Consider the following 27,973-nt stretch of genomic DNA (forward strand, 5'->3'; position numbering starts at 1 on the left):
GAGACAACTTAGTAAAAAAGTTTGTCCATTAAGGTCTTCTTTAGAAGCATGGCGTCACAAAATGGTGACTTCCACATAAGGGGACCCTCTGTGTAGATAAAAACGTCTCATTCTAAGGTAATAAAAACATAACGATTTATTATTAAAAGGTCTATATACACCCCTGATAATGTAGTTTTGTATATTATTTTGCATTTCTGTCAAGAGATCCTTCTAAAAAATTACACATTGCACCTTTAACACAAAAGAAGATAATTTTGTTGAATTTAGTAGGAAAAAGTACTATGAAAGTCAATGAGTATTGTTTTCATTTTCTGGGTGAACTATCCCTTTAAAGGAATATTTGCATGCATGAAATTAAAGAAATTATGTTTGTTTAATACATGTGTGTACGTTTGTCTTTGTATATGCAGAAGTCTGTTTGGCAGTGGTTTCGATGAGGATGAGCCACTCTCATATGCAAATCGAACCAGCGCCGTTGCAACCAACAGTCTGCCGATTTCTGAAAACAATTACGCTCAAGGTAAGTTTCACACATTTTCTCTGACATGTATAGGCAAACATCAGTGTAGTTGGTGCATCGTAGAAAAAGTCACAAAAACAATGTCTAAATGTCTATATGACTATTGATAAACATAGATTGATAGTCTGCACATTATTATTAAAGCTGCAATCTGTAATGTTTTTGATTGGGGGAAATATCGCATTCATAATTGCGGATGAATCGTCTGTGATTAAAAATGCGATTTTTCCCCGCTTGTCAGTGAACTATGGCTCTGTGTAGTAACACCGCTCCATCTGAAAGCAGCTGATGCCGATTTATTACTAATCAAGGACCCGGCTTTACTGACGAGATGCGTGTGACAATCACATGCGATTTTATGTGCAGCCCTATTTTATTGCTATTAGAAAATAAGAAACATGTTTATTTAAGATTTATGCTATATTTACTAGTTTCAATCAATAAAATTGATTAAGAATATTACTGTTTTAAGCACTAAGAAAGTTAGTGTATATGTCTAACTTTCTCTCTCTACTCTTTATTAGACTCAGATCTGTCCTTTGATCCGTCTCACAAGGGAATGGACCGGTATTTGGACAGTCTCTTTGACCCAGTTCTGTCTGATGGAGCTGGGGTAAGGTGACATCTGCTTAACTCTATCACACAGACACACAAATTGCTGTGAATTCAGAATAAGAGAGATAAGCATTACCGAGTTACTGCAAGTCTCAGACTCATCCCTGTGCGTGCGATGTGTCACATACGATTGATTTACACCCAGCACTGGGATATAAGCAAACAAATGAGGGTATCATTTTTTTATGAGATTTACCCCACATGCAGGCAGACATAGAGATGGGTGAGTCCAGAGGTTCTCAAAAAGCTTGCATTGTTTAAATCAGCTTTAATTGTACACATCTAGCCTTGTCATACCTCCTAACTAGGGGCGTAAGAACATATAAATACGTGTGAGCGTCACAATATTTTATTTATTTTTCCAACGATTCTCAAGATCGTTTTTTTATATACAAGATTCATGGCAGTTGTTTCGTCTGGAGTTTACATTCCGACCACTAGATAGCATTCTTTTTATCTGAACTTAAACAGTGACAGGAAGTACTAACATAGGGGCTCCCCACAATTTTTTATTTGCTAAATTTTGCATATGGTGCTGTGTTCTCAATAGCTGGGTTTCCATGACACTGATTTTATGCGCATTATTATGAAGCGACTGATGGAAAAAACAAATTTCGAATAAAAATCCATTAATTTTATTTCAAAATACCTTAAATGTAAACATCCCTTGCGGTGGTTTTTGATTTATGCGAACAAGAGGTAATGCGAATAATAGGCAAAGGTCATGGGTTTGATCCCAGGGCACATACTGATAAATTGTATAGACTGAAAGCACTGAAAGTCACTTTGAAATTATTATAGCAACCACATTTATTCATTTAGCAAACGCTTTAATCCACAGACAATTTAGAGTTTGCAGTCTTTATAAATGCATTATACTTTCTCTTTCCTTCTCTATGTATGTATGTATGTATGTAGGACTTGGATGCATCAGTTCTGTCAGGCAGGATGAAAGGTGGAGGAGGTGTAGGTGGTGATGGAGCTCAAAATCCTGCCAGGGTCCCTTTCTCAGCCGCTCTACAGCCTGGAGGTAAAGACACACATGTGTCCCATCTAAATAGGGACATTCTTAAAATGTATATTGTTTTAATATGCAGCAAGTTATACACTCACCTAAAGGATTATTAGGAACACCTGTTCAATTTCTTATTAATGCAATGGTATAATGGTGTGGGGGATTTTTGCTTGGCACACTTTAGGCCCCTTAGTGCCAATTGGGCATCGTTTAAATGCCACGGCCTACCTGAGCATTGTTTCTGACCATGTCCATTCCTTTATGACCACCATGTACCCATCCTCTGATGGCTACTTCCAGCAGGATAATGCATCATGTCACAAAGCTCGAATCATTTCAAATTGGTTTCTTGAACATGACAATGAGTTCACTGTACTAAAATGGCCCCCACAGTCACCAGATCTCAACCCAATAGAGCATCTTCGGGATGTGGTGGAATGGGAGCTTTTTGCCCTGGATGTGCATCCCACAAATCTTCATCAACTGCAAGATGCTATCCTATCAATATGGGCCAACATTTCTAAAGAATGCTTTCAGCACCTACAAATCAATTATGTAGAATTAAGGCAGTTCTGAAGGCGAAAGGGGGTCAAACACAGTATTAGTATGGTGTTCCTAATAATCCTTTAGGTGAGTGTACATGGAAGGCCAAATGACGAACTGACATTCAGTTGCTTGCTGTATGAAGCTCACTGATGCCAGGACAAATTTTCCCCCCAAAATATGGTACACCCAAAATAAAAATTTCCCTGGCTGATTTATCCCCTTCAAAACCCATAGATGCTGATGTAAGGCAAGACCAGTACAAAACCTGCATAAGCAAACCAGCTTGAAGTTTTTATGATAGTCTATGCTTTTTTTATCATTATTATCATCTCATTAATATGTTTCTTTGGTTATACACGTGCACATGTGTGTAATGTCTGTTTGCGTGTGTGTTTTGTGTAGCAGTGAGAGTTCTTCCACCCATGCCAAGCCCTCCAGTCATGCCTGTGACACCAGCGCCACCCCCTGTGCAAGGTATTTACAAATAAAGTATACTACAGAGCTACTTTAATAATTTATTTATGATTAATTTATCTCTTTTTTTCAGTCCCACAGCAAACGGTCTTGGCCCATCAGCAACAAACTATCATCAACCAGCAAGCTGTTATAATGGTACGCAAGTACACAGAGTTCATTTATACCAATAAGCTGCTGTGGTAAAATCACTGTAATGCTCCTCAGCTTTGTATCATAAATACTTAAAGGGACACTCCACTTTTTCTGAAAATATGGTAATTTTTCAGCTCCCCTAGAGTTAAACGTTTGATTTTTACCGTTTTGGAATTCATTCAGACGATCTCTGGGTCTGGCGCTACCACTTTTAGCATAGCTTAGCACAATCCATTGAATCAGATTAGACCATTAGCATCGTGCTAAAAAATAACCAAAGTTTTGATATTTCTCGATGTAACTACAGAAGAGTCAAGTTTTAAATAGGAAAAATATTGAAACTCTTTGGTTATTTTTTTGTGCGATGCTAATGGTCTAATCAGATTCAATGGATTATGCTAAGCTATGCTAAAAGTGGTACTGTCAGACCTGGAGATTGGCTGAATGGATTCCAAAGCTGTAGGAAACAGATGTTTGGCACTGGGGGAGCTGGAAAATGAGCATATTTTCCAAAAAAGTGGAGTGTCCCTTTAACATAACATAATAATGCAGTTTTTTCTTGACCTCACATTGTCTTTGGTGTACTTCGGTGTCACCGTTGACTCTCTCTCCATCATCAGGCTCAACAGATGACCATGCAGGCAATGGCAATGGTGACCAGCCCGGTCTCCAGTCCTCCATTCTCCCCTCTCACCAGCCCCCCAACCAGTCCTCCACCCACCCCCTACGGCACCCTACCACCCAGCCCCTACCCCGCAATCCCACCCAGCCCCTACGCAAACATCCCGCCGAGTCCTTATGCCCCGCTTCCGCTGTCCACATATACGAGTCCTCCGATGAGCCCACACCCGGTTGTCGCCTCCACCTCGATCTACACCGCCCCCGGTGGGTCAGAGGGACAGCGTGAACCCCTGAAGAAGATCAGTGCTCAAACACCCCAGCCTCAAAGCACCAGAGCTACACAGGTATTACTTAATTAGTTGTCTTTAGTAAATGGGTCTTAAAGGCGTGGTTTACCTGTACTTTGGGAACATGGCTACTTTTTTTTTTTAGGGAAAATCATCAAATGGATCTTTTGGAAAGAAGCAAGCCCCCGCTCCACCAATAAAACTCGACAGCAGGCCTGCTAAAAAACATGGTGTGTCACATATCTGTATCATTATGTGTAATTCGTTAACTTCCTTTCCACCCTAATTCCTTTCTGCTTTCTTTCACCCAGCTCCTGTTGCGGTCACAGGCCCCATGCGTTCTACCCCGGCTCCTGGGACTGAAGTGGTCAAATACTCTGTCTCTAACTCCGAGCACATCGTTCCCAGTCACAACATTAAAGATATTATCAGACAATACCAAACACCAGACCCAGAACCCATGCCACAGAAATACAGGTACTGTATGTGTGTGTCGTCTTTATGGTTTATAGTTTGTTTCATCGAATCATAGGTGATTTTATGATTGATTGATGACAGGAGAGAAGGTAAAGGATTTGCGAAGAAGCTGAACCCACATGATGAGGCCATGCAGATCCTTAAATCACAAATGGACAATCCTCCTCCTCCACAAGTGAGCTCTGTTTACCTGTCGGCATGTGTCTTTCTCCCTTTTGCTGCAATTAAATGGTAGTAAAGCATCTGTAAGCTTGGATGCAAATGTTGGCAGCTAAAAATAATTATTTCCAATAGAAATCATAAAAATGGTGACCGGTGGCCTCTGTAAATATATTGACACATAAACACATCTTAAGTGTTTTTTTCTTATTTATGACACTGAGTACACTAGAAAGTATATTTATTAAAATATTTTATTTGCATTTATTGATAACAGAGGAGTCATTTTCACATCCTTGTGTTTTATGCGATTTGTTATCATGTTATCTGCTTATTCAGTTTTTATGGTTTTAATGTGTATCATTTTAAGTTTGTTTAACTGTGTTTAGAGAAAGGCACCCACTCCAGCTGCTGTGCCCAGAGACGGAGGTCTCAAACCAACCAGAAGTAGCAAGAAGAAAGCCCCAGAGCCACCACCTAGCTTACCACCAACCGGTAATTGACAGAAGTACTATGGTGTTATAATTTTCGGAGGCATGGCATCATGCTTTTTTGACACTTCAATGATGTACTTACAAAATAAATAAGTCTTAAAGCATTAAGCAGTTTTGTTTAGACGGACGATGAGGTAGGTTTATTACTACAAGTGACCTGGGACTATAAAACACCAACATTTACATTAACACATGCACATGATGTTACTCTTATCACAGATTTTACGTATTTTAGGCTGGCCACACACGTGAAGATTTTAAGCACGATTTTCACCCTCGGCGATCAAACGCAGTGTTTTTTTTGTCCTCAGGGTGTCATTGTGATTATTTTGATGATCCTGATCACGTTGGAGCCTCCCCGATTTTAAATCATTAATATCTAACTAGAGCTGCAAATATTGTTTTTTTTTTCAATTGATTACTCTATAGATTTTTTTTTTATTAGTCAAATAGTCTGATGATTTTTTAATAAATATAATTCACCAACAAATAATACATGTAACATCTGCCATTAATGCCAACATTTTATTTAAGCATTTTCTCAATTAAACAAATACACAAAAAACATGAAAAATAAAGTGGCACTACCAAGGAAAAAATAACAAATCACATAAAAAGCTCCAACATAAATTCAGCCTAACACAGTGCTTCTCAATTATTTTCTGTCACGCCCCCCTAAGAAGAAGTAAACATTTCGCGCCCCCCCCCCAACTCTCCGCCACGACTGTAAATAGTATAATTTGTCTATAAAATTACACATCTGCAAAACATTGTATCCTTATTAACATTGAGAAAACACAAAAAGAAAACAAAAAAAGAAATATCGATCAACTTACAATAACTTTATTAACATTGTTTTTAGTCTGTAACAGAAAAGACTTAAAATGCATCAATTTGCCTGAAATAAAAAAATCAATCCTTATATAAAGTGTAATATTTTTTGACAATTTGATACTGAAAAATTTAATTAAATATAATCAATAAATAATAATAAAGAAATCAAGCGGCTTATCAGCGTGATTGGGGTGTAATGTCGTTAAGTGAAGGTGCAAAAAATTCACTTCCTGAAAAAGTATTTTCCCCGGGGGCTTGCGCGCCCCCCCTGGTGTCGCTTCGAGCCCCCCCTGGGGGTCCCGCCCCACTATTTGAGAAGCACTGGCTTAACATAAAGAGTGCAAAAGGGGCATTAGTCACCTTAACAATAAAACAGGCATATATTAATAATTGAAATTAAATAAGTAAAATAAAAATAAATATCAACTTTAACATTGAACTTTTCTAAAGTTTTGAGTAAAAAAAGTTTAGCTAGAATGATTTTCTAATATTTAATAAACAGTGTTTAAGCTGCTGTGCATGCCAGGAACACCTAACAAGACAAGCTTTTGTAATATCTGCGCATATATTTGCAGTTAGTTGGGAAACCTGCATTGGCAGCTGGCTTTCTGTGCACGTAGGCACGTGCCTATCAGCTCTCAGTGTGAAAGTAACTTAATATTTCATAACTTCTTATTAATGTGATACTTGTCGCGCTCTTTATTTATCGTTTCAACATGCTGCCCAGACACGACGTGATGTTGTGTCAGTCGGGCGCCTTGCAGCTCATATTAAACAAAGATGTAAACGCAGCTGGACATTTATTATTAAATATTAGCTTACGACCTAAAGGGTTTCTTTAGATATTAAATAGTCTTAATTCACCTTGACATCTGCTCAACATTGGGTATTGACTTCAAAATCCAATGTTGGCCTGATGTCAAAATCCAACATTGGCCTAATGCCGAAATCAGACATTGATCCGACATCAGGATCCAACGTTGATCCGACGTCAGGATACAGCAATCTGACAACATAAATGTTTTTCCAGTATAAGTCTGTGGACATTTATTATGAAATATTAGCTTACAACCTAAAGGGTTTCTGCCGGTCTTAAATAGTCTTAAATTTGAACATGTTTGATATTTTTTTGGGGCTTCCTCCGACATGACAATAGCCAACGAGAGTGTGCAAGCCTCATCCAGATGTTGTATACTTTTATAGTTGAAACAAGACACCCACAAACATGACATGAAAGAGACAGACATCAGCTGTACCATAACTTTTGTTTCTCTCACAAACACAAACCCTCACATCAGTGTCCAGAGATCTTCCAGTGGAGTCTGAGAGCATACAAACACCGCTGCACAGGAGCAGCAGTGGGGAGCATTACACCTACACTAATGTTCCCTGGAGAATCTACCTCAGGAAGGAGGTGAGTAGCTTATATAGTGTTTACTGCATAGATATTAGTGTATGATCAGTATTAACACACACTTCTGTAGGTATTTTATCCTAAGGACAGCTGGAATCATCCTCTGGTGTTAGACCTCATATTTAAACAGGTAAGACACAGATCCTTACCTTCACCTTTTTCCTCTTTAACCCAAGAATGACGATGTTTATAACAGCTTCTGTTAATATGGATTATGTGAAATACAAGAAAATAAAACAAAATTTCCATCGATGTAAACACACAATCTTAAATAAGAAGGTCGCCCTCATATTTTTAAGCCAAGTGGATTTTGCAATCAATGAAGCATCTATTCATCTGCTACTTGCTTTTATCGACAAAAAAGTTTAATTTCTTCACTTCTCTAAGATTATTGCCGTTTTAACAGTGCAGACGAAACAGAGCTGGTGTTATCATCTGTGCACGGTCGCGGGCACATTGCTGCTTGCTGCATTTTGTTATCTGATCAAATGTAAAACGTCATCAGAAGCGCTCACAACACTTCTAAAGCGCACCACCACAATGTTTAATTTACCCTAACTGTGTACAAAGATGACGGATAAAAATTTCTTAAAGGGGACAAATCACAAAATTTTACTTTTTTCATGTTTAAGTGCTATAATTGGGTCCCCTGTGCTTCTATCAACCTAGAAAATCTGAAAAAGATCAAGCCCGTAACTAAGTTTTAATAAAACATTCTCTAAAGGAATGAGAAAATAGGTCATTGAAATGTGGCTCCCCCTGTGATGTCAGAAGGGGATCAAACCTACAAAGTGGCAATTTTAACATGTAATAAATTATCTTTACGGTATTTTGAGCTAAAACATCATGTACATACTCTGGGGACACCAAAGACTTATTTGACATCTTAAAAAAGTCTTGTGAAATGTCCCCTTTAATGTATATATGTAGTTTTCTAGATTCACCACTAGAGGCAGCGCAGAAAAGCATTTGCTCTGAGGTCAAATATGCCAAAATGCATTTCTCTAATAATTTAATATAAGATTATCTTAATAGTTTTTAAAATTGTATGCTTACAGTACAATTAAAATGAAATGTCAAAATAAACATACGCAGTTATATTTTAAAATGGCACAATTAAGCAACATTAAAAAAGACAATAAAAGTAAATAAATATAAATACCATTTTTAAAAAGATGCTTCTGCCAATATGCCAAATAATAAAATTTACTTTTAACATAAGTTAACATAATTGATATCTGTGAACCTCAAAATATAAAGAATACATTTAATTTAGTTTTCATTTAAATTTATAGGTTTTATATTTTTTTATTTAACTTGACATTTTACAAGAAAATTCGAGTTTCTCTGTAAATGTACCGTTTTTCAATGTACTTATCGAGCCCTATTTTAACAATCTAAGCGCATTGTCTAAAGCGCACAGCGCAGCATCTAAATGGGCGTGTCCGAATCCACTTTTGCTAATTTAACGATGAGAAAAATGGTTTGTGCGCTGAGCGCATGGCTGAAAAGGGTTGCTCCTATTTTTAAGTGATTAATGGGAGTATTTTGGGCATAATGTGCAAAAAACCAATGAGAGTTTCAGCTCTCATCTACTTTAAAAGCCAGTTGTGCTGGCGCTATGTCTAATCCCTATTTAGATGACGGACTTTGTAAACTGAAAAACTAAGCGGAGGAAGAAGATTCCCAGTTTAAGATTAATGTTAAATAATTGTGTTGTTTTCACTTGTATTGAAATTGTTATTTTTTCATTAAAACCTGTAAAACCCTTTTTTTTTTAGTCACGGAAGTAAAAAAGCAGGCTTTTAATTGCTTTAAATGCATGGCTATCCAATATCATCAAAAAATAATTTACAAGTATGTAAGAAAAGGTTTGTACTGTAAAAATACTTTATTTGTAACAAATAGGAGATAAAGAATTTACAATCGGCTCTCCGCACGTTTCAGCACTTGGACAGCGTCAGTTTTTTTTAAGCATTACTTAAAAATGTTTCTCATCTCACCATATCCACAGGTACAGAGTCATCATATACAAAAATCCGTGAGGTAGCATTTAAAAAAAAAACATTTAAAAACAGATGCATTTGTTTAAAGCAAAGCATTTATTTACTTACCAGGCTACAGGTGAAGCAGCTCTTTGTGTCTTCTAATGTCTCATAATTAGTCCTCATTTATGTCCAAGAGACTCAATAATAATCTTTTACATTCAATCCTTTAATCTTTCATATTTAAAAGCGTTTTTGTGCTGCTGCGCATTCATGTATGTATGTGTTAAGCAAACCCGCGTTGTCGTCCCGTTTAGGCGCATATTACTAATACGCTCTTTAAATAACAAAAAAACATATTGCGCCATTGACTTTAGACTTTAGACCAGATTTTTGTTGGTCAATGGTGTAGTCTATTTTAGTTGCCTCAAAATAGCAACGCGCCAACAATGCGCCTGAACACACCTCGTTTTCAGACCAGAACGCCCATGGGCGCAAAAGGGGGCGCAAATGCATTTGCTATTTAAACAACGCAACACTAAACGTAAAAATTATAATTGCGCAGGGTGGAAACTAGCAAAAGACACTTGCGCCGGGTGTAAGATAGAGCCCATCATTTCCCCTAATTTAGTTTCTCATCTTTACCTTTGTGTCGGTCAGATTGTTATTGACACATTTACAGAAGCCTGTGTTCGCATTACTAAAGACGAGAGACAAAAGATGAAATCCTTGTTTGGTGAGTAAAAACTCAACTTTACATCTAAATTTGTAATTGAAAATAATTTTACTAAAAAAAATTATCTGTTCGTTAATCTGTAAATAATCAGTAATGTTAATGTTAATTATCTTGTGTTTTTTATAGCGCAATACAACATCGAGCCGAACACAAATGTTCAGGATGAAAGTGTGAAGAAGACCATAATATCAGCTGCTAGGGAATCATGGGAGATTTATTTTTCTCGCCTTTTCCCCGCCTCAGTGAGTTCCTTACTCTTAGTCTTACAGACTGTATGAATGGCCAGTCATTGTGGTGATAAATCTAATGTGTGTATTGCAGGGCAGTGTAGGTACAGGAGTGCAGGTGTTGGCCGTGTCTCACTCTGGTATTAAGCTTTTAAAGACGGTGAAGAGCAGCACCATAGCTCCAGATTACTTCAGAGTCCTCCGGCCGTACAGGTGCATCATCCATTCATCATTCAGCCATCTGTCAGACGCTGGTTCACCTTTGAGGACACTGTATGTCTACTAAAATTTTGGTTTCTCCTTCCCATAGCTACACAGACATCCTGTTTGTGACCATCCCATCTCCGAACATGCTGGAATTTAATCTGATGAATGAACAGTTGATTCTCTTCTCTCCCAAAGCCCCTCAGATCAAACACTTAATTGATCTGTTCATCTCTCATCTTAAGAAGGTACAAAAACAGCTTGATTTTCTGGTCAACTACATTGTCATATAAAAACTTGAGGGTCGAGATTTTTCTGGTCCTTCCGACTTTATCCGCAGGATTCGGAGTATGTAGTAGCAGAAAGAAACTTCATCACAGAAGACCGAAGTCTGCTTAGCTTCCATAAAGGAGATATTATTCGTCTGCAGGCTATGGATGGATTAGAGGAAGGTAAGACACCCACACAGATGTTCATGCACATGGGCAGTGCTGGGACAAATGGTACACCCTGTAAACCGTGAGACAACTGTTTCAATTTTGTAGGTGTGTGGTGCTGGGGTGCACCAGTCATAAGGAGAAGAGTTTGGTTCCAAAATGCAATAAATCCATTTTGACAAATTTGGGTAAAAATGTGTTTTCTTTACCAAGAAAGTGACAAGATGAAAAACACTATTTTCTGTTACAAACGTTCACATAGCATCTTTAGGTTATAATAACATTAAAAATTCTAATCCATAATTTCATTTTCAACGATTTATTATAAAAAAAATTCCACAAACTGCAATATATCCATGACAAGTTTTTTTCAAAATGCTATAAATCTGTTGAATCAATATATAAATGTGCATTTATGCTTACTTTGTCATATTAAGTACACAGTCATTGCTGCGGTTATAATTGGGACTTCGTCGCTAACTTTTTAACGGCAATCAGCTGTAAAATGTTTTGGTCCTGCTCGATTTTCGTTGACTTCTAGTAAAATAATGGAAAGTTTTTCATAAGATCGCCTGGGGTCAATGTGTTAGCATGACAGAAGCTTAATGCAGTCGTGTGAGAACAAGCAACAGCCGGCATTTTTCCTTTGCCCGAGTGCCTCTCATGTAAATTATTAGATTTTGATGGCTTTTGTTTCTTTCCCGCCACAGAAAACCACCACAGGTTTATAAATGCCATCAAAAGTATTCTTTTGTTTTTGTTTGTTTGTTGATCAGGAAGTACAAAGTAGATGAAAAAAAGGATTCAGCGTGTATTCAAAGCACCACCCTTATTGTTTACAATGCGTGGAATGGTGCGCTGTGATTTGTTGAGCGGATTTATTGCATTCTGCAGAGAAGGAAACTGGCGTTTGTCGCGGATTGGAAAAAAGGGTGAAAAGATGACAGAATAACATGGCGGATATCGGATTTTGCAAAAATTAAAAATGTACTTTTTAATACTGACCAGATACAATGCTGATTTTGGTGGTAACTAATTGTTTTTAAAATGGCGATTATCGCGTTTTGGAACCAAACTCTTTAATTATGCAGACTGGTTTGCCGATATCGATGCCAATACCAATAGTTTGGTGGTTATATTAACTCTTTCCCCACCATTGACGAGTTATCTCGGCAATTAGGAGAAAACGCTTCCCTGCCAATGACAAGTTTTTATGGCAATCCACATTTCTGCTTTTATCCACTAGGTGGTGCTCTTACTCAACTAAAGCATTTACAGATCCAAAACGGTAAAAACTGTGTAAAAGTCCTTTACAAAAATGCAATTATCTCAGCTTTTTGTTTAAAATATAGTATTTTTGAAGAAACCTACCCATGTTTGAGAGGTTTTTTTAAGCAAGGGGTCTGTTCTTTCATTTGATATATTGTATATTTATATATTTTAAGAAGAAATTTTTTAGAAGGTGAAAATCATATAAAATGCTGTCCCTGACTGGCAACTTTTTAAAAATGCTAGCGGGGAAAGAGTTAACTTGCATTAACTAAATTTAAAATTTTCTAAATGTTATTCATTCATATAACCATTAATATTTAACATTAAACTATTGATGTTTATTTACATTTTCTATACACAGAGGTCAAATTTATTGCATTTTCCTGTCCTTATTTGATTGACAGGCTATATCAGCCACCATGACTATGGCTGATAGTGTGTGAAACATTGCATTTATTGGCCGATAGTTATTATTGGCCGATATATCGGTGCATCTCTAACCACAATACATTGTATGGGTCAAAATTATAAAAATTATTACATAAATAATTAGGATATTAAGTAAAGATCATGTTCCATAAAGATATTTGTAAATTCCCTACCGTAAATATATAAAAATGTAGTTTACATTATTAATATGTGTTGCTAAGCAATATATTTGGACAACTTAAAAAGTGATTTTCAAAATATTTCAATTTTTTTTTTTTTTGCACCCTGGGTTGTATTTTGGCCAAATATTGGCCTATCCTAACAAATTATTCATGAATGCAAAGTTTATTTATTCAATTTATTTAAGAAAAAAAGACCCCCCGATAGTCAAAGATAAAGTATATACCATTTTATTAATTATAATCTACTCTATTTTGTGTTTTTTCTTCTTCTTTCGTGTAAAGCTGCTTTGAAACAATACAACATTGTAAAAAGCGCTGTATAAATGAATTTGATTTGATTTAATGCCTTTGGATAGGGATATGATAGCAGTGTTCCTTAAGCATTCAGGCGGACTTACAGCACTGGACATTTTATCTGACATATTCAGTTCATCTCATGAATCTCTCTGCTATTGAGCTGATGGTTAAATCAGGGTGTTAAATAAGAAATCATACATAGACAGTGCAGAGGGTCTTCACTGATTCATATTCAGGGTCATCTGTAATATTATTGCCATCTAGTGGAATTTTTTGGCATAAATTTAAATTATAATATGTGACCCTGTTTGTAAACTCCAGGTTAATGTCTTATAATCTAATTAAGTGGGATTAGGAGCAGCAAAGTTTGATTTCAATCTTTGACATGACCTTAATCACAGAATGTTCTTTACATTATATCAGGGATATATACGATAAACTGCTTGTTTTTTTATGTATTAATGGTTTGTGTGTTTGTTGGTGTTTCAGGTCAGAGTTACGGATGCGTGGTGAGAAAGAAAGTCGTCTACTTTGAGGAGCTAAAGCGAGACACATCAGATTTTGGTCAGACTTCATTATTATTTTAATACTATATTAGTAAACGTAACCGTTATAAGGAGCACTATTCAACAGTTCATCTTTTCAGGTTGGAGGTTTGGGGCGGTGCAGGGCCGGAGTGGAGCCTTTCCAAAGGATTGCGTGTTTCCCGTAGCTGCTCCTGATTTCCTGAGCCTGCCAGCGGAGAGGAGAGATGAGCCGAGAGACAGACAGGGCCGGGTGGCGGCATCAGGAGCCATCGCTCTCGCTGTTGCATCCGCCGCTGCTGCGCATGAACTAGACCCATCACTGGAGGTTTACACGATATGCATTACTTTACATCAACATAGACATTTATGCTTATATTTGGGTAGTTTGTTGTAGTGTTTTTATGACATGCAGAATCTTTAAAGTCGCCATGATATGTTTATTATAAAACATTTATTTGTGCATTGCATTAATTAAAAAAAAAATGTATGTGCCCTCATAATTTTTTATCAAAACCTTAATCTCCTCGAAATGACCTCTGTTTACTTTCTTGTCATGAGGAACGGTGCAAGGTCACGATAGGGAAAAGAAGACAATTACCATCATGTGACTTTAAGCTTTTATCATTGTAATGTGAAATAGACTGAAGGGAGGGGTGAGCTGTGGACTGAGCTGTTGGTTGCAATTCACAGTCTCACCACTAGAAAATCCAAATATTTCCTAGTGTCCAATATTGAAATATTCAAATGTTGTGGACAACAATGAGACCTTAAAGGGATAGTTCACCCAAAAATGAAAATTATGTAATTAATGGCTCACCCTCATGTCGTTCCAAACTCGTAAGACCTCCGTTCATCTTCGTAACACAGTTTAAGATGTTTTAGATTTAGTCGGAGAGCTTTCTGATCCTTCATTGAAAATCTACGTACGGTATACTGTCCATGTCCAGAAAGGTAATAAAAACAACATCAAAGTAGTCCATGTGACATCAGTGGGTCAGTTAGAATGTGTTGAAGCACCAAAAATTACGACTTTATTCAGCATTGTCTTCTCTTCCGCTTCTGTTGTGAAGCGCATGGGTGAGACTAAACTCACGTGACTGCAGTGACGCAGCTGACGTGTTATCTGGTGCGCCCCAGCTGTTTTTTTTATGCGTCCGGGATTTGTTTACAGTCTGAGGGAGACACATGCTGTAAGTTTGGGGGGGTAAAACTTCGCAAACATGTCTGAGGATAACACGTCATCGTGACTTTAGTCTCACGCATGCGCTTCTCAATAGACCCAGAAGAGAAGACAATGCTGAATAAAGTAGTCATTTTTGTTATTTTTGGACCAAAATGTATTTTCGTTGCTTCAACACATTCTAACTGACCCACTGATGTCACATGGACTACTTTGATGATGTTTTTATTACCTTTCTGGACATGGACAGTATACCGTACATAGATTTTCAATAAAGGGTCAACAAGCTCTCGGACTTAATATAAAACATACAAAATATAAACTGTGTTTCCGAAAGATGAACGGAGCTCTTACGAGTTTGGAATGACATGAGGGTGAGTCATTCATGACATTATTTTCATTTTTTTGGGTGAACTATACCTTTAAAGTCAAAAAAGGTCGAAATCCACTGATGTACACTATAACAATGCATTAAAAAATGTCTGTTTTGTGTATCATAGTTGGATTCTGATGGATTTGGGGATTTTGGTAGCTCTGAAGTTGAGGGAAACATTCTTCTGGACAGCCAGTACAACATGGTGGAGTTTGCCAAGAAATATTTCAGAACATCGAGCGGAAGCAAGAGGTACTGAAAATTGGAAATTGGTGTTACAGTTTGTTTATGAATCACATTAGCGCAGAACTAAATCCAGATGTTTTTGTATGAATAGCGACTCATTTAGAGATAAATCCACTAAAAGCAAAGGAACCAAAGACCCCGCAGAGATGGTGAAATTCAGCAAGGTGAGCATTTTCTTACTATATTATCAAACACCCCGGCTAAAGATGTGTAATTTAATAATGACATTTTGGGTATCAAAGTAGTCATAACCATAAACGTGTGATTATTGCTGTAAATTATAGATTAAAAGCTAATAAATATTTTACACGTACGCAAGGGTCAGCGTATATAACGTAATACTGTACGCACACCGACGTACATTGTATGTGTAGGTCGCACATGCACCTACATGTAGTATGTAGCCCAGGAGATGCATTGCATTTTGTCGCAATGTGCATGCGTCATACGTCTGTGTACTCGTACGAGTCAAATAAACTATACTATGCAAGGCTGTGTGTTCGACCGACTGTACTCCGGGCTTAAAGAAATAGTCTACTCATTTTCAATATTAAAATATGTTATTACCTTAACTAAGAATTGTTGATACATCCCTCTATCATCTGTGTGCGTGCACGTAAGCGCTGGAGCGCGCTGCGACGCTTCGATAGCATTTAGCTTAGCCCCATTCATTCAATGGTACCAATCAGAGATAAAGTTAGAAGTGACCAAACACATCAACATTTTTCCTATTTAAGACGAGTAGTTATACGAGCAAGTTTGGTGGTACAAAATAAAACGTAGCGCTTTTCTAAGCGGATTTAAAAGAGGAGCTACATTTTATGGCGTAATAGCACTTTTGGGAGTACTTCGACTCGGCGCAGTAACACCCTCCCTCTCCCATTATGAGAGTGAGAAGGGGAGCGGACTTTTCAGGCGAGTCGAAGTACTCCCAAAAGTGCTATTACGCCATAAAATATAGTTCCTCTTTTAAATCTGCTTAGAAAAGCGCTACGTTTTATTTTGTACCACCAAACTTGCTCGTATAACTACTCGTCTTAAATAGGAAAAACGTTGATGTGTTTGGTCACTTCTAACTTTATCTCTAAATGGTACAATTGAATGAATGGGGCTAAGCTAAATGCTATCGAAGTGTCGCAGCGCACTCCAGCGCTTACGTGCACACACACAGATGATAGAGGGATGATTCAACAATTCTTAGTTAAGGTAATAACATATTGTAATATTGAAAATGAGTAGACTATTCCTTTAAGCCTTCAATACGCAATACTTAAACTTCACAAATTCACCAAAACAGGCACATGCTTACACATGATTTCTCTCTCCTCAGAACCCTATCACAGAGTCTCTCATAGACTTTACAGACCCCAACATGAACCGGGTTGCATCTGACATTTTCCTTGGTGAGGATGAAACACTTTCATTTTATATACAATGGCTATTATATAAGTTAACACTAATGTTTGTCTTTCTGGGTTTGGTTGGGGTTTAGCCATAATGAAGTTTATGGGAGATCATCCACTCAGGGGCCAATCAGAGCAGTTTGTGGTTTGCACCATACTGAAGGTAAAACAGTACCGGATCAGTTACAAAGCAAACACGTAGTCCTGTTTCATGACAATATGCTCAATGATCTGGACGACAAGTAGTTTTGCTTTTGGTTTGGCTTTACTTTTGCTTTCAGATTTAGATTTTACTTTGTTTTAATTCACTTTGGCTTTACTTCAGGTTCCATTCACTTTCTGTTTATCCTTACTAACATTTACTTGTAGCTTTACTTTCAGTTTCTTTTTGGTAGGCCCTTGCTAAGTTGTTTTGATTTTATACATGTATGTGCAATTGTGGTAACACTTTACAAAGAGGGTTGTTTTGTTAATAATTACTTAATGCATTAGCTAACATGAACTAACAATGAATAATATTTCTACAGCATTTTTTAATATTAGTTCATGTTAATTTTTCCATTTGTTAACTGGAACATATCATGAAAATCTTCATGTTTCAGTGCTATAATTAATAATATAAACCCAGTGCTTAGAAAATGTGAAAAAGATCAACCCAGTAACTTAGTTTTGGTAAACCATTCTCTGCAAGCATTTAAAAATAGGTCATAAAAATTTGTCTCCCCTGTGATGTCAGAAGGGGATAATACCACCCCTTAATCTGCACTATCCAACCACGGCACTGCCATTTAGTGCAGAGATCAGCTTATTTGCATTTAAAAGGATAACAACACGACACATTTTTGCTCACACCTACAAATAATAAATGATCTATATGGTATTTTGAGCTAAAACGTCACATATGTATTCTGGGAACACCAAAGGTTTATTTTACATCTTAAAAAAGTCTTGTGAAATGTCCTCTTTAATACATCTATAAAATCAAGCATTCAACTAACATTAACATGATTAATTTGGCAATATGCATGAATTCTTTCTTAGTTATGCATTTACTAATGTTTAACCTAATTGTAATATATTACCTCAATTGTTTAAATAGAACTAAAATACATGAATTTGGTGTTTATTGTAGTTAACTGGGGAATTTGGACTGATGAAGGATGAGGCGTACTGTCAGGTCCTCAAACAAATTACAGCTAATACCAGCACCAAACCGTAAGTACACCAAAAGTACACACACACACACACACACACATATATAATTTGTTTGTTTGTCCCATACAAAAATGTAATATATGGCCATATATGTACTTATATTTTACATAGTATGACATATATCTATACATATATTTGACTTATCTGAGAACACAATATATGCCTGCAACATATATGTACATTTATATGTCCAAACATGTGAAAAAAATATTTGGTTTCATCAATATATGATACCATATATCTGCATATATTACAGTATAGTATTGGTGTCTCACATATATGGGGAACATTAATTATAAATATGTGACATACATATTTGTTTTCCACATATCTCTTCATATATTTGACTTATCTGAGAACACAATATATGCCTGCAACATATATGAACATTTATATGTCCAAACATGTGAAAAAAATATTTGGGGTCATCAAGATATGATACCATATATCTGCATATATTACAGTATAGTATTGGTTTCTCACATATATGGACAACATTAATTATAAATATGTGACATACATATTTGTTTTCCACATATCTATACATATATTTGACTTATCTGAGAACACAATATATGCCTGCAACATATATGAACATTTATATGTCCAAACATGTGAAAAAAATATTTGGGGTCATCAATATATGATACCATATATCTGCATATATTACAGTATAGTATTGGTTTCTCACATATATGGACAACATTAATTATAAATATGTGACATACATATTTGTTTTCCACATATTTAATAAATGTATGTAAACATACATGCATGTGATACTGATGCATTTTTAAAGCTGTGGCATATGGTTATGGTACTTTGTGGATGTATTTGTCAAAAATGACAAAGAAAACACTGCATTATTGTATTAAAAATACTATATTATGAAGTCCTGTTAGTTTTGTGACCTAAAGACCCCCCCCCCAGGATCACCATCAGACAAGTTTTTGCTTTTATACAGCAAGTAAAAAATATCTGGTCAGATAATCTTTAAATATGTAAGTGAGTGTTCAAGAAGATTTGAAATGTATGATCATTATGGGGAATCAACGGCTATTTTATCTAGTTTATTATCATCAGAAAACTGCCAACTAAGTCTGTGTATATTAACAAACAGTGATAAGTTGATACTGATTATTATTAATAATCACAAATCAATTACATTATTAATTTTTATTTTATTATTTTAATTTAGTTTAGTTTTTTATTTTATTTGTGCAGGGATTTGTAAAGTTAATAAATAAATAAATAAATAACCTAATGTTGCTTTTATATCTTTTAGTATAGTGTTTGTTTAGCGAATTTACATATTATTATTATTATTATTATTATTATTAAATCGTGTTAAATGTATTGCTTAATTAATAATAAATAGTCAAAAGAACATAGCATATAATAAAAATTTCCTCCGCTGCCTATTGAATGTGCTACACCCAGTCCAGTAGGAGGCGCTAATGACCCTTCAGTTGCCAACCGCCACTCAGGCCAAAAGCGCAGAAGAACAAAAATGACCGGGAAAATCTGACAGGAGTGAGAAGATGATAACAGCACAGCGGGGTTTTAGAAGTAAGTTTAAAATATTTAATATATTTTGCATACGTTTCTTGCTGTCTAGTTTGTTTAAAGCCTAATTAGTCATTACTGTTCTAGAAAAATAACGTGTAGGCCTACAGACATTTTCACAGACATTGGCAGGGCTCTCAAGTTTTATCAAAAGTTTGGAGTGAGATTTCATCTGTTAGGGGAGGAGCCACTTAAATATTTGCAGCAGCGACCCCTCGGCCCCAACCAATTCTCTCAGGTTTTTGGTAGCAGTTAAATTTAATATATTGTTTATAATTGATTAGCACCAATAGAAATTATAACAGTTGGGAAATCTAATTAAAGACAAAGTCATAGAAATTAAATACATTGTTTTATTTCAAAAATACAAATATATAAAAAATTGCCCCAAATGAGCCAACTGAACAGCAACATTGCAGAACTTGCCCTGAGCATACTTACAATACAAGGTGTGTTTGTGTGACATCTTTTAAACAGATAAATGCAATGATTAATGTATACATTGGCAGGATATAAACATTACTAAAATAAAAGCCAGAGTATAGCTGAATAGCTAAAAAGAGTATGAATAAAGTATAATTTGAAAATAATGAAATAAATGAAAATGAAATATCTTGTCCTTTCCATTCCCAGGTGAAAAAAATACTATAGTAATTTATAGTAAATACTATAGTGTTTTTGACCCATACTATAGTAATGTACTTGAATTAATTTGTTGTGGTAATTCTATAGTTGCTGTGATAACATAACAACTATAGTAATATAAACGTATTACTTTATCCAATACTGTACTACATTGTCTACAACTATAGGGTATAATATACTAGAATATACACTACAGATTACTGTAGTATAAACTAAAGAATACTAACGTTAGAGTATTTATTACAGTTTATCAGTTCACTACTATAGTTGATACAGAGTATGCTGTAGCAATCATTAACAAAGTGTTGTAAATACTATAATATACTAAAATTTACTATACTATTAGTATGGTTCAAAAACACTATAGTATTTCCTATAATATTTTTCACCTGGGATTGTTTCAGGTAGCCTCTAGTGTTTAGTACTTTCCTAAAGTTAAAGCTAATTCTGATTGCAAAGCAGTTCGATTTTTTTAATCAATAATAATTTACCTCGGCTATATTTCCCAACAACAGTTTTTATTATCTTTGATCACATTTTTGTGATGTCATCCAAGAATCGTAAAATCAAATTGCTATAAAAAAGAATGCGTTACCTACCGCTTTCATCGGATTCTTCTCTTCCAACTGCCACTTCGTCTGTGTGACGTGAGAATCTATGTTGCCTAGTAACGAATGTGCTTGCAGCAGGATCACGAAATTTACCCAGAAACAACAAATTCTGATTTCTGATTGGCTGGTAGGTGACAATTATATCAGGATGTCTAGTGTGACCGTGTCCGCGGCTCGACAGATATGAACTCGGCAGAGAACTTCTCTCCTGTGCCTCGTTCATTAATTGTATAGAGTGGGAAAAGTTTTCTTATTTTTTCAGCGTGAGAAATACAAGGTGTGGCGTGTGAGCGTGTGAACTTACTGAAATGCGTGAGTCTCACGGTGAATGCGTGAGACTTGAGAGCCCTGCATTGGTAATGTAACTGTTACATCTGAATGTAAATTATATACCGTGTGTCTCAATTCGTTCCCTAGCTCCCGAGGTCGTGAATCAGTATAATGTGTGCACTGGTAAGGACCCTAGCTCACTTCACATTGGGACAATGTTCACTTATTTCTGTCACGTGGCTGCTTAAGCGCGTTGTAATCACTCACAGCTGTTACTCATCAACAACCAGCAAAACCAACATCTCTTCGACTTAATTTTAAAAACAATACATTGTGAAAAATGCTGTCATTATTCTCTTACATATCTGTGCCTAAAATTGGAGGCAATTAAATTTTAAATGTAATAAATATATTTACAATTTTAAATAAATATTATTATTTTAAATATTGAGTAGATTGTGGTCCCTTACTGTGTAGCAATGTGTGTTTATATTTACAACTAAACAAATGTTTGTCTTTTATAAAAGTTCTGTAACATTTCATAAAGTTTATTGAGTTGGATCGTGATGTTCGGTTGGCGAGCTTCAGAAAAGGTCACGTGATTTCCGGTAAGGGAACATAGGGACCATTGATGCTTACTGGTTTTTGCGTTGCATTGTGGGAATTTTTAGGCAACGAACGTTCCAGTGCACTAAACGGATTTTGCGATTGAGACAGCCCTTAAAATGGCTGATCAGTGCCCTGACTACTGAACAAGGGAGCTGATTGAGACACACGGATAGATAAAAACAGCTTTCTGGCAACAGGTGGTGTGCTTTAGTTAATATATTTAAAAGGTTCATATCTAATGCATTTTGACATTCCTTATATTTATATTTATGTAAGAGTTATACTTTTATTTTAGTGAGAGGGTTATGTTTGTGTTTAAGCAGACATTGCAAGGCCAAGCACTAATAGCTTGACATGGCTGGAGTCAATACTACCTCACCAAAATTACAACTAATGTTTGGCTTAAACCTTGCCTAATCGCAGTGTTTTTCCCTTTTATTCTCTTTTTGTAGGCCCTAGGGGTGGGCGGAATGACCAAAAATCTATTCCACGGAATGAGTCATTTATTTCACGGAACGGTATATTCACGGTATAAATATTTTTCAGTTTATATTGTTTTTTTATTATAAAAATGTACAGAAATGTGCAACTCACTCTAGCTTTTAACTAAATGTCCACCGCAGTTTTAAATTATGAGCAATTTAAAGTTAATAATGTTAAAGTGAAAATGCCCAGAAGATAACAACAGATTAAGTCTTGATAATTTTTTTAATTTAGTAGACTATTGAAGCTATAGTATGCCTTCATTGTATTTTGTATTCATGCATACATTACATTAAAAATAGGCAATATGTAAAATGAACAGGTATATATGCAAAAACCTACAGACAGGATGAATAGCCGACCTATCCTATATGAGAGACGAAGCTCTAGATATTATAAATATGACAGATGCTATGATGTGATGATCATGAAGTCTGTTTTAACATGTGGGAGGGCAGAGTTAGCCATGTTCACATATTTGCATTCGGCGGAATAGACGGAATAGAAAAATCTGTTACGTCTGACATTTTATTCCGAGGTAACGGAATAAAACGTCACACCGCCCAGCCCTAGTAGGCCCATCAGAGTGATTTCCTGAGCTCTTTCGCATATGTTGTATGGTAAGAGTGAATTTCTGCCAGTTGATACCGGTGACAGGTGTTAATTATTAAGTTTATCTTTGTATTTTTTTATTAAAGGTCAGAGAATGGATGGATTATCCAGTCACGGTACATAATGAAAGGTAAATGGCAAGTAATTAAGTAATGTACTAAATGTATAAACTGTAGTGTATTCAGTAGCTACTAATCACATTACCTCTATCACTCTCTCTAAAAGACTTGACTGAGTTAGAAGAAGCTGAGCAACTCTTCAGAGTGAAGATGTTATGGTAATGTAAATCTTACATTTTTATATTGTAGTTAGAGACAGCACGTCATTTTAACCCTGTTTTATGGTTAAAGGGGTTTTGGCGCTTTTCCATTGCATAGTATCCTACAGGTAAGGTCGAGTCAGCTCACTTTACTTTGGCTTGGTTAGCTTTTCCATTGAGTTTAGCAAAACTTCAGAGTGGGAGGGATTATAAGGGGTGTAAAATGTATATAGCACGACATTCGTTGCTCGACTTATCGAGACTGTTTTCTAAGATGGCTCCTGTCTGTATACGCGTAATGTACTGTCTTTATAAAGGATCTTCTTATTAGGGCTGTCACTTTTGAGAAAAATCAAGCACACATATCCCGCGCTTGAGCATGTTTGTGAAAAGTAATCGTCACTGACAACAAGCACACATACGTAGCCTATGTATGCGCGCGTGCATATGCATTAACCCTGCGCGTGCTGTTTGCTTGACCGTTTTTAATGATAAAGAACTAGGGGTGGGCGATAAACCGGTAGACATAATTAACCGGTAGAAAATTGTCAACCGGTAGAGATTTTGGACTATCGTTTCTATCGAGGTTACGTACCCACGTCACGCTCCTGTGCGCGTGGTCGCGAAAACGTAACGTTTGTACACGTATTTAAGCACTGCAGTTTTAAAACAAGTTATTTTAAGCCATTGAAACACAGACAACAGATCTGTATGCGTGCGTTCTTTCTGTGTGTCAGGAGCGGACAAGTCGCGCAGCCGCTGCTTTTTCTGTCTGTGAGGAACGCGCAAGTCGCGCGACCGCTGCTCATTAAGCTCGCGAGCATTTTTCCCGCTTTATTGGCCTTAAATACATATATGCGTCAAAATTCCCGTCTTTGCAAGCATCCTCATAAACACGACCAGTCAGGTCTTAAGAGAAAGTAAACAGCTAAAACAGAAAGCGCATGTGTAACAGTGTATTGGATCTGGACGTTGGTCTTAAAGGGGAAGTTACCTAATTTTGCTCCCGTCTGTCACTCGTGTTAATCAAACAGCATTGAGAGAAAATCTCTCACTGCTCCTGATTAAATCACTTTTCTACCTTAAATAAAAATATGTATAGGCTTATACATACATGCATAATTATTTATTATCATTCTTATATGACTGTTTATCTTCAGAGAGCTTGAGTTTTGTTTGCTTTTTATCTTCTTTCTATGCTTGTATATGTTTTTTTGTGAGAAGTATGAACATTTCTATGGTATTAAAGATTTAAACCTTATTAAAACATAAAAAAACCTCTACCGTGACACATATCGTTATCATGATATAAAATTAATCCTATCATGATAGAAGATTTTGGTCATATCGCCCACCCCTATAAAGAACACAAACCATTGATATTTGAGAAATAAAACTTACCGCTGAGTTAAGCAGATCTTACTTCACTCTGTCGTCTATGTGACATGCGACAGTCAGCACGTGATCATTTTAAATCAGTTTACAAGACAAATGCTGTTGTTGTTTAATATAAAGTTTACATCATGGCTTTGAACCTGAATTTTTTCCCAATTGGTTCGTTCCGAACAGAAACAGTAGTTTCCGGTTTTTGGTTCAACCCTAAAGTTGACGTTCCTGAACCGGTTAGAATTCCAAACGGCGCTTCGGGAAGAAGATGCTGCATAAACAGTCGCTCCACATGTTTTTTCAGTGCTTTTTCAGTGCTTTATTCGCCAAATGTATTTTATACATCAAGAGTTCTGATCTTTGAAGGGCGTAGGCATAATCATGTTTGATTGGAGTTGGGCCGGACACTTTCAAATTCATGTGCGTCTGTGTGTACAGAACTTTTTTTATTTTAGCGCCTTTTTGCGGTTAAATTGTTTAAAATCACTTAAGTGTTAACATTTGCAAGCCTTTGAAACACGTGCAAATGATCAACTTTCACCCTATTTAAATTTGCATATTAATCCGCAAATCGCATGCGAGCCGAACTGTAGGTCGTGATCTGTTTCAATATTTTTCCTATTTAAAACTTGACTCTTCTGTAATTACATTGTGTACTAAGACCGATGGAAATTAAAAGTTGCTATTTTATTTGCAGATATGGTTAGACCTATACTCTCATTCTGGCGTAATAATCAGTGACTTTGCTGATGTAACATGGCTGCAGCAGGCGTAGTGATAATACGCACTGCCCGAAAATAGTCCCCTGCCATTGAAGGTAACCAAGGGGACTATTTTCGGGCAGTGTGTAATATCACTACGCCTGCTGCAGCCATGTTACATCAGCAAAGTCACTGATTATTATGCCAGTTTGAGAGTATATTTTCTCGGTAAGAATCAAATGTTTAGCTCAGGGGAGCTGAAACATTAGCATATTTTCAAAAAAAGTGGAATGTCCCTTTAACACAAGCTTTTTATTCTGCTATAACACTATAAACAATAATATATGTAATTTTATATGCAAACTATAATTCTATCTATCTGGTTCGTGTTGGTCCAATTTAATTCAGAGCACTTGTTTGGTTTGGTGTTTTCATTTTCATTGTAAGCCTTTAAAAAGTAATTATTCTAGATGCAATTTTGTAATATTTACGGCTTAAATTCTCTTATGTATTTTTTAAATATTTAAAATCATTCCGCAGAATTATCCAAAAAATTTCCACAGGAAAAGCAAAAAAAGTCTGCAGAAGCCGGAGCCACATCTTCCCTCTCTTGCGCACAGTTGCCGTCGGTCTCATTCTCAGCTTCCTCCCTATTACGAGGTGTTAGACTGTAAAAAATGCGCTACACATGGCATTTTTAAAAAACCGGATGGTTTATTTATGGTGGATATTTCACGTCATGTTTGAATGCATATTTGAATATCGAATAAAAAGTGACAGCCCTACTTCTTATTAAACTGTTTGTACACTTACAAAGTTCAACTTGGGGTTAAGTGCCTTGCTCAAGGGCACAACGGTGGTGACCAGGATTCAAACTCACAAATTCTAGGCTAGCATACTAGCCAGGTTCCATAACTGCTGTGCTACCACCACCCCTTTCGGCTTAGTGCCTGCTTTCGAACCACACCCGTGGAGGTATCTGCCAACAAATGGACAATCATTCATGGGGCTGCAGTTAGTGCATTCAAGAATTTTCAATGTATGTGTTCAAATTCACATTCTGCGTAAAAAATCGTTTTGATGAGAGGTGGTGGAGGAGGGTGGTGTTTGGCACTATGACCCTATCTCGCCTGCAAATTTAATTGGTGCAAAACTGGCCGCCATGCTTGCACTAAGTGTGGCCTTACTTGCCTATTCACGTACTTTGTCACTTAATTTTACTTACTTGCACTAGAAGAAACTGCAATAAAGTTTTTTTTATCTTTGTGATAAGTTTATCCACCAGTGTTTTGTCTGCTTAATACCTAAAACTTTTTCTTGAAAATGTACTTTCTCAGATGCAGTTATGTCAAAGTACTCGTTTTGGCTGGCCAGATTGGAACAGACCTGAATGGGAAGATGGCAGAGCTAAGACTGACGATGTCCAGGAAAAATGTTAACTAAAAATGAGTGTGTTTTTCCCCAGCGAGTGAGTTTGGGAATGTTTTAAATGTGCCTAGAAGTTTGAAAATGTAATACTGAGGGAAAAAAGTGAGCGCTTTGAAAAGGCTTTAAAAAGAAAATAAAGTCTGAAGTTGATGTTAAATGAAGTTAAAGTTTTTACTTGAAAAGTTTGTACTTGTTTGTACTTGTCAAGTCTGTGCTGAAAAAATGCAGTAAAGTTTGTATTTGAAAAGACTTGGAATTGTGTGTTGTGTAGAATGAGTACAAATATATGTGTAGGCTGTATAAAAAAACATAGTTGTGCCACTAATATATGTGAAAGTACATGGTGGCATCATATAAGAAGCATATTTGTATCCCTAATATAAGTGAAAGTACATGGTGTCATCATATTTGAAGCATATTTGTATCCCTAATATAAGTGAAAGTATGTACTATGGAAATAAGTACATATATGCATGTATACATATATGTGTCTTACATATATTTCACATGTATGTCCATATATGGGAAAATATATGGCACTTATATGAAAACGGCCATTTTTGCTATATTTTGAAATATATTTTCCATATATGTCCATGTATTTTACTTATATGAATTTTGCATATTTAATATATGCAGCAGACATACATGGGCACTGATATTATATATGTAATTTACATATATTGACATATATTACATTTCTGTATGGGTGTTCGTGTATTTATATTTATTTATTTATTTATTTATTTATAGTGTGTGTCATCCATATTTATTTTTCCATCTATTTTATTAAAGGTGTGTAGCGGAGGATTTTCTCGAATTTTAGGAAAGAACCGCCTTCTCCACTTTTTTAAAAAATGCAATTGCTCAACACTCCTGATTGACAACTAGGAGGACCAATAGTCTTGATGATACACCCGGAAAAAGAAAATCCTCCGCAATACCTTTAAGATACAAACAAAAAATAAAGGAAATATTTACAACAAAAATAAAAAATGAAATTTTCAGGACTAAATGTCTTCTTTAGTCATCGTCTGTGTTTAGTGTGACCTCTCTTGGCACTAAACACATCTTGAGTGTTTCTGGGCAGATTGAA

The 27,973-nt window shown here is 36.1% G+C and overlaps 1 protein-coding gene and 1 long non-coding RNA gene across 3 annotated transcripts in view; both read left to right on the forward strand.

Annotated features, from left to right (window-relative positions):
* Positions 1 to 27,973, forward strand: part of myo15ab (myosin XVAb) — a 67,621-nt gene that overhangs the window by 33,403 nt on the left and 6,245 nt on the right. The window contains exons 34-57 of the mRNA XM_073866184.1: positions 414 to 523; positions 1,048 to 1,136; positions 2,057 to 2,168; positions 3,102 to 3,173; positions 3,247 to 3,311; positions 3,929 to 4,273; positions 4,362 to 4,446; positions 4,528 to 4,693; positions 4,775 to 4,868; positions 5,242 to 5,347; positions 7,479 to 7,594; positions 7,665 to 7,724; positions 10,240 to 10,315; positions 10,442 to 10,557; positions 10,637 to 10,755; positions 10,853 to 10,994; positions 11,087 to 11,198; positions 13,853 to 13,927; positions 14,010 to 14,215; positions 15,571 to 15,695; positions 15,781 to 15,853; positions 17,020 to 17,092; positions 17,182 to 17,255; positions 18,225 to 18,307. Of these exons, the coding sequence (XP_073722285.1) occupies positions 414 to 523; positions 1,048 to 1,136; positions 2,057 to 2,168; positions 3,102 to 3,173; positions 3,247 to 3,311; positions 3,929 to 4,273; positions 4,362 to 4,446; positions 4,528 to 4,693; positions 4,775 to 4,868; positions 5,242 to 5,347; positions 7,479 to 7,594; positions 7,665 to 7,724; positions 10,240 to 10,315; positions 10,442 to 10,557; positions 10,637 to 10,755; positions 10,853 to 10,994; positions 11,087 to 11,198; positions 13,853 to 13,927; positions 14,010 to 14,215; positions 15,571 to 15,695; positions 15,781 to 15,853; positions 17,020 to 17,092; positions 17,182 to 17,255; positions 18,225 to 18,307 (2,694 nt within the window). The remainder of the gene's footprint in view (positions 1 to 413; positions 524 to 1,047; positions 1,137 to 2,056; positions 2,169 to 3,101; positions 3,174 to 3,246; positions 3,312 to 3,928; positions 4,274 to 4,361; positions 4,447 to 4,527; positions 4,694 to 4,774; positions 4,869 to 5,241; positions 5,348 to 7,478; positions 7,595 to 7,664; positions 7,725 to 10,239; positions 10,316 to 10,441; positions 10,558 to 10,636; positions 10,756 to 10,852; positions 10,995 to 11,086; positions 11,199 to 13,852; positions 13,928 to 14,009; positions 14,216 to 15,570; positions 15,696 to 15,780; positions 15,854 to 17,019; positions 17,093 to 17,181; positions 17,256 to 18,224; positions 18,308 to 27,973) is intronic.
* Positions 19,024 to 27,126, forward strand: LOC129427887 (uncharacterized). 2 transcript variants are annotated; one of them, XR_012369020.1, is made up of 5 exons: positions 19,024 to 19,876; positions 22,461 to 22,537; positions 23,190 to 23,233; positions 23,329 to 23,380; positions 26,787 to 27,126. It is a non-coding gene; the product is annotated as an uncharacterized lncRNA (long non-coding RNA). The 2 variants fall into 2 exon arrangements; XR_012369019.1 differs by lacking the exon at positions 22,461 to 22,537.

This window comes from Misgurnus anguillicaudatus, chromosome 3 (genome assembly GCF_027580225.2).
Source record: "Misgurnus anguillicaudatus chromosome 3, ASM2758022v2, whole genome shotgun sequence".
NCBI lineage: Eukaryota > Metazoa > Chordata > Actinopteri > Cypriniformes > Cobitidae > Misgurnus > Misgurnus anguillicaudatus.